General features: G+C 45.3%; 1 protein-coding gene across 1 annotated transcript in view; it reads left to right on the forward strand.

The window, feature by feature from the left end:
• LOC144537092 (semaphorin-6D-like) overlaps nt 1–5,410 on the forward strand; it is a 112,846-nt gene extending 107,436 nt beyond the window's left edge. The window contains exons 14-16 of the mRNA XM_078280523.1: nt 1,780–1,914; nt 4,045–4,200; nt 5,233–5,410. Coding sequence (XP_078136649.1) covers nt 1,780–1,914; nt 4,045–4,200; nt 5,233–5,410 — 469 coding nt within the window. The remainder of the gene's footprint in view (nt 1–1,779; nt 1,915–4,044; nt 4,201–5,232) is intronic.
• The last annotated feature ends 3,007 nt before the right edge of the window (nt 5,411–8,417 follow it).

Genomic DNA, 8,417 nt, shown 5'->3' on the forward strand with positions numbered 1-8,417 from the left:
AAAGTTGAAGACAACACAAGGGTTAAGAAAGTCAGGACATTTTTTAGAGTGTAAGGATTTGAGGACATTTTGAACATTAAAGGTCCCATGACATAGTGCTCTTTGGATGCTTTTATATAGACCTTAGTGGTCCCCTAATACTGTATCTGAAGTCTCTTTTATATAGGCCTTAGTGGTCCCCTAATACTGTATCTGAAGTCTCTTTTATATAGGCCTTAGTGGTCCCCTAATACTGTATCTGAAGTCTCTTTTATATAGACCTTAGTGGTCCCCTAATACTGTACCTGAAGTCTCTTTTATATAGACCTTAGTGGTCCCCTAATACTGTATCTGAAGTCTCTTTTATATAGACCTTAGTGGTCCCCTAATACTGTATCTGAAGTCTCTTTTTTTATAGGCCTTAGTGGTCCCCTAATACTGTATCTGAAGTCTCTTAGGATGTGCCATTTCTGTGTCTGTAGCTTTAAATGCTATTGAGGAGGAGAGAGGGGGGGAAAGGTGGAGGGTGGGGTTGGGGCCTTGACCAACTGCCACTTTGCTCGTTTTCAAGCCATGACGTCTCTCTCTTTCTCAGGGACGGGCCAAATTCTCTGGGTGGGCAAAGCAGAGAAAGGGAGGTAACCTTTCCCCTTATGACGTCATAAAGGGAAGATTCCAGATCGGCCCATCTGAGCTTTCATTTCCTCAAAGGCAGAGCAGGATACCCAGGGCTCGGTTTACACCTATCACCATTTCTAGCCACTGGGGGACCATAGGCAGGCTGGGGGAGCTCATATTAATGTTAAAAAAACCTCATAAAGTGACATTGTCATGCCATGGGACCTTTAAGGAACTTTTTAGAAAGTAACAGATATGTTTCTAGAAAGTGTGGACATTATCAGAAAGTTATTTTCAGTTTAGTTCAAAGGTTTGAGGGTTTGTTCTGACCCTAGAGCTCTGTTCATCTCTGTGTTTACATTCACGCATGCATTGTCACTTTTTTCACAGTTTGTCACTTATTCAATGTTTTTGGCTTTTTTGATGCTCTTCATTGTTTTTTTGCGGGTTTTTGTAATATATCAACTTTCGTCACTCGTTGGGACTGCCGAGCATTTTGCCTTCACTGCGACGGTCCGGCCCTGTGAACATCACAGCAGAACAGTTTGCACCAGGGATGCACCAAATCCAGGATTTGGCTTCGGATTCTGCCGAATATTGTGCTTTTTGACCGGTTTGGGTTTCCACCGAACCAAACCCTACGCTTGCACTACACGCACTACGCTGGTCGACGTAATGACGGTGCCGTTGATTACGGGAAGGTCTTTATGTAGGTGGAGCGTTCAATACAGTAGGCTGTGAGCAAGTGAAAATGGAACTTGTGAGCAGAAAAAAGTGTTGTTTGGCAGTACTTTCAGTCAAAAGAACGCCATTCAAGTCCAGCTACATGTTCAATCTGCAATGCTGATTAGTCTGGTGGTGGCGAGGACCCTAAACAACACACAACATCACCGCTGTTACAACATCTGGTATGAAACATCCGAAAGAATACGAGTTGTGCATGAAGGAATCTACAGACAGCAGCCAAAATGCAGCGACTTCAGGTACAGCAAAGGAAGGACAGTCACTGTTTACTTCATTAATGTGTTTACTGTGTTAGTGGACTGAGGATGGGACGAGGATTTGGATTCGGCAGAATCTCAACCAGGGGATTCGGTATTCGGCCTAACCCCAAAAATCTGGATTCGGTGCATCCCTAGTTTGCAGCCTGTTGAAAGTGAACATATCTGTCGTTCTCTGCAGTATACCCGGCTCAGCAGTTTGTGCTTTCTACATGGACGACATCGAGAAAGTTTTCAACGGGAAGTTCAAGGAGCAGCGGACCAGCGACTCTTCCTGGACTCCCGTACCTGACGAGCAAATTCCCGGCCGCGGTGAGTCTCCGAACAGATGGTTTAGTTTATCTGAACAAAGATATAACGTACATATAATAGATTTTCTTTAAACAAACAAGCAGGAGAGGAAAGAGGGGGAAATTCCTCTACAAAAAAATAAACCGTAAACCAAGAAAAACAACCAAAATACATATTAACCATACACATCAACTGACACAATAAACATCGCGAAAGACACTCACATTTTTTGTGTTAAGGCTCTATCACACCAACCTGCCTCCCCAAGTTGGTCCAAAAAGTGCCTCAGAACACACAGAAGCAAAGCCGACTTGAGCGTACGATCTGTGCCTCCATAACAGCAGGCGGCGCCAATCTGTATTGTCGCCCAAAAAAATGAAAACCGACAGCTGATTGAACGACGAATGCGTCACATGGGTCTGGCTGCTCCTGGGTTTGATAATGGCGGCTAGTTCGGAATATGATCTCATATTTTTTACGAAGATAGTTCACTGAAACGTGTTTCTGAAAGAATTTTAAGTGAGCAATCGGCCATGCTGGCCTGACAAGCCAGACCCACACCAAGATGTTGGGTCTGGGAACTCCCCATTGGCTGGGCTCAATCCGAGGGGCGGGATAAATGGTTGTCTTGCATATTCCCTCTGCACGCAATAGGATAGCGCTACAACCAATCAGAGCAACGCTAGTTGATAGATTACGCTTTAAACTCTGAACACATCTTCCTTTTTTAAGAATGACTTCAGTGCCGTTCTTTTCTCAAAGAAAAGCTGAACTCCAAGTCTTTCAGAAAACCGCTGTTCACCAGCAGCAGCAGTAGCCATAAGCCCCGCCCACCCACTCTATACATGATGTGATTGGCCTGACTAGAGTTTGGTTTTTCCAGCTCGCAAGCCAACGGAGAGTTGCTAGACGACCCTGGCTGCAGATTACATTTGCTGCCACTAGGGTGCGTCTAGATTCCTAGCTGCTGAATCTGTCTTCATTTCAGATGGACAAAGGTCAGTTTAAAAGATTTTCGTCAGATTTTGAGAGACTCTAGTCACGCTCATCCCGCTCGTCATTTCCGGGTTAGCGCTCCACCAATCAGATTAGCCATTGAGTCCGACTGCCCGCCCTCCGATTCAACGTGTGAAATCAACCCAAATGAAGGCCGACGGCATGGAACACACCGAACAGACTCGAGTCACCGACCTCGCCAGACTGTCCAATGGCCGATTATTGGGTTGGTGTGTCACAACCTGTTCTCATTCTGAACTCGTAAAATCAGGACGTTTGGACAGTGGCTGTCAGCGTCTGATGCGACGAAAAAGGCGTCTTTCAGCGTGTTTGTGTAACGCACCGGGGAGAGCAGCAGTTAGAGAGGATTTAGAGAGTAGTATGTAAGGAGGTTGGTTGGGGGGGTGGATTCACGTCCCGCTTGTCACGCTTGCTATAGTCACTTTTTTCTTTCCTCCCGCGTGTCACAGAACCGTACGCCGACCCACGACCCTTTCCTTAACATAACTGCGTCAAAAGGGACGACAATAGTCGCAAACAAGCGTGTTTACTTATAGCGCTAAAGGGACGGCAATAGTCCCGACCAAGCGCGTTTACTTATAGCGCTAAAGGGACGTCAATAGTCCCGACCAAGCGCGTTTACTTATAGCGCTAAAGGGACGCCAATAGTCCCGACCAAGCGCGTTTACTTATAGCGCTAAAGGGGACGTCAATAGTCCCGACCCAGCGCGTTTACTTATAGCGCTAAAGGGACGCCAATAGTCCCGACCAAGCGCGTTTACTTATAGCGCTAAAGGGACGGCAATAGTCCCGACCAAGCGCGTTTACTTATAGCGCTAAAGGGACGCCAATAGTCCCGACCAAGCGCGTTTACTTATAGCGCTAAAGGGACGTCAATAGTCCCGACCAAGCGTGTAAACTTACAGCGCTAAAGGGACGTCAATAGTCACGACCAAGCGCGTTTACTTATAGCGCTAAAGGGACGGCAATAGTCCCGACCAAGCACGTTTACTTACAGCGCTAAAGGGACGGCAATAGTCCCGACCAAGCGCACTAAAGGGACGGCAATCCAGCTTCTGTGTGACACATTTAAGAGTTTACAGCAGCATTTGGAAGAGGATAAACAATCTGAAATGACTTTCTGTTTCCTTTCCTTCAGGCCCGGGACTTGTGCCGGTGATGGAGCGGCTGCGGACTACAAGTCGTCGGTTCAGTTCCCCGACGATACGCTGACGTTCATCAAGTCCTTCCCTCTGATGGACGAAGCTGTTCCCTCCGTCAACGACCGACCGTGCTTCACCCGGACCGCCAGCAGGTAACACACACACACACACACACACACACACACACACACACACACACACACACACACACACACACACACACACACACACACACACACACACACACAGACATGCATGCACGCACACGCACGCACACACACACACACACACACACACATACGCACGCACACATACACACACACACACACACACACACACACACACACACACGCACACACACACACACACACACACACACACACACACACACACACACACACACACACACACACACACACACACACACACACACACACACACACACACACACACACACACGCACACACACACACACACACACACACTCACACACATTCTCACACACACACACACACACACACACACACACACACACACACACACACACACACACACACACACACACACACACACATAGACGCACACACACACACACACACACACACACACACAGACACACACAGGCACATGCACACACACACAGGCACACAGGCACATACACACACATTCACACACACACACACACACACACATACACGCACACACAGATATACACACACACACGTACGCACACACACATATAGTTGCTGTAAATGGAGCATGCCCCTGGACTTCCCCCCCCCCAGCCCCTCCCCCTATGTTTTGCCTGAGCCCCGAATGTTTACAACATCTGGCTCCGCCCCCTGATGTGACTGTGGGATGTCAAGAGGAAAGTAAGGAATGTGATCTGAATGAGTTTCTAATTACCAGTCTGGAAATAATACGAGACTCGTGTGAAATAGCCTCGAGCTAACCCAGATAACGATGATGTCGGTGCCTAAAGGGCGACACGAATCCTCTCACTCTGTCAAATCTCCAACACGTACATTGTGCACTTCCTACATTTCCCAGCATGCCCTTTATAATATGATTGGTTCCACGTTGTCAGATCACAAGTTGGACATAATGTAAGTGATGAAACTGAGTTTATTAGGGGACTCTTGGCTGATTCTCTCTCTGAGTGTCTTCTTTTGGGGTTTTTTTAGGTCCAAGCTGACCCAGATCGTGGTGGACGTGTCGGCCGGCCCCTACAAGGACCATACGGTGATGTTCCTGGGCTCGGACGACGGCCGGGTCCTGAAGGTTTTGGCCAGCACGCATCCCAACGACAGCTTTGGATCCAAACTGCTGGAGGACATCGACGTGTACAACCCGTCCAAGTAAGACCGGAGCACAAGATCCTCGCCCACAGGCGCCCACCTTTAGGCTGGGTATCGCTAACATTCGTTATTCAAAATTTCAATGGAATTCATACTGAATAAAACCGTTTTGACCCACTTTTCCAAATACTTCACCTTCTTCTTACGCATTTAATCCAGCAATCCAGTTTAGCTTTTCTGCATTCACACAGATTTTCTGCAGGAAATGCATATTGTAGTTTTAATCTGCTATCTGTCTGTCTGTCTGTCTGTCTGTCTGTCTGTCTGTCTGTGTGTGTGTTTCTGTCTGTTTGTCTGTATGTATCTATCTCTGTCTCTGTGTGTGTGTCTGTCTGTCTGTCTGTATCTCTCTCTCTCTCTGTCTGTCTGTCTGTCTGCCTGTGTGTGTGTTTCTGTCTGTCTGTCTGTCTGTGTGTGTGTCTGGCTGTCTGTCTGTTTGTCTGTCTGTCTGTCTGTCTGCCTGTCTGTCTGTCTGACTTTTTGTCTGTCTGCCTGTCTGTCTGTGTGTCTGCCTGTCTGTCTGTCTCTCTGTCTGTCTGTGTGTGTGTGTCTCGCTGTCTGTGTCCGTCCGTCTGTCTGTCTGTCTGTCTGCCTGTCTGCCTGTCTCTCTGTCTGTCTGTGTGTCTGTGTGTGTGTGTCTCTCTGTCTGTGTCCGTCCGTCTGTCTGCCTGTATGTCTGCCTGTCTGCCTGTCTGTCTGTCTGTGTGTTTGCGTGTGTGTGTGTGTCTCTCTGTCTGTGTCTGTCTGTCTGTCTGCCTTTCTGTCTGTCTCTCTGTCTGCCTGTCCATCTGTCTGTCTGTCTGCCTGTCTGTCTGTGTGTCTGTCTCTCTGTCTGTCTGCCTGTGTGTGTAGGTGTAACGTTCAGGGTCAGGAGGACAGGAGAGTTCTGGGATTGGAGCTGGATAAAGACCACCATGCTTTGTTCGTAGCCTTCAGCAGCTGTGTCATCAGAGTGCCGCTCAGCCGCTGCACGCAGCACGCCGCCTGCAAGCGGTGAGAAACCTGCTCCTTCAAACTGCTCATTTCAAAAATGTATTATTAAAACCAGATTTAAATCAGGTCTGCAAGTCATTCTTTTAGTGCAGCCTTTTATATTCATGACATTTTCAATTTGTAGCAGCAGAGCTGTGAACACTTTCATATTTATTGCACGTTATCGCATATATACACCCATATACACCCATATACATCCATATACACCCATATACACACATATACACACACATACACACATATACACCCATATACACCCATATACACCTATACTACATATACACCCATATACACGTGTACGCATATACACTATATACACCCATATACATATACATCCATATACACCCTATATACATATACACCCTATATACACACATATACACCTATATACACCGAGCCAGTGCCATACCATATACACATATACACCCATATACACACGTATACACCCATATACACACATATACACCCATATGCCATATGCACCCGATGCACTGCTATGCACTTATATGCACACATACGCCGTATGCACCCGCCTTGCCCTTAACGCATATACGCAACACACCTTTTATATACGCAAGTATGCACACATATACATCCATATACACCCATATACATCCATATACACCCATATACACCCATATACACACACATACACACATATACACCCATATACACCCATATACACCCATATACATCCATATACATCCATATACATCCATATACACCCATATACACACATATACACCCATATACACCCATATACACCCGTATACATCCATATACATCCATATACATCCATATACACCCGTATACACCCATATACACACATATACACCCATATACACACATATACACACATATACACCCATATACACACATATACACCCATACCATATACACATATACTCCATATATACCCATATACACCCATATACACATATACACTCCATATACACCCTATATACACATATACCGCCATATACACCCATATACACCCATATACACCCATATACACACGTAATCATTTACACACATATACCGCCATATACACCCATATACACCCATATACACACGTATACATCCATATACATCCATATACACACGTATACACCCGTATACACCCATATACGTCCATATACACATATACACCCATATACATCCATATACACACATATACACCCATATACACCTATATACCCATATACACCCATACGCACATATACACACATATACACCTTATACACATATACACCCTATATACACACATATACACACATATACACATACACCCATATACACACATATACACCCATATACCACATATACACCCATATACACCCTATATACACACATATACACACACATACACCCATATACACCCATATACACACATATACACCCATATACACCCATATACACCCATATACACACACATACACCCATATACACACATACACCCATATACACACATATACCGCCATATACACCCATATACACCCATATACACCCATATACACCCGTATACATCCATATACACCCATATACATCCATATACACCCGTATACACCCATATACACACATATACACCCATATACACCCATATACACCCATATACACCCGTATACACCCTATTTACACACATATACACATATACACCCTATATACACACATATACACCTATATACACATATCCACCCATATACACACATATACATACACCCATATACACACATATACACCCATATACACACATATACACACATATACACCCATATACACACATATACACCCGTATACATCCGTATACACCCATATACACCCGTATACACCCATATACACCCATATACACCCATATACACACATACACCCATATACACACACATACACTCTATATACACACATATACCGCCATATACACCCCTATATACACCCATATACACCCTATATACATCCGTATACACCCATATACACCCGTATACACCCTATATACACATATACACCCGTATACACCCATATAC

The sequence above is a fragment of the Sander vitreus genome, chromosome 22 (genome assembly GCF_031162955.1).
Source record: "Sander vitreus isolate 19-12246 chromosome 22, sanVit1, whole genome shotgun sequence".
Classification (NCBI taxonomy): Eukaryota; Metazoa; Chordata; class Actinopteri; order Perciformes; family Percidae; genus Sander; species Sander vitreus.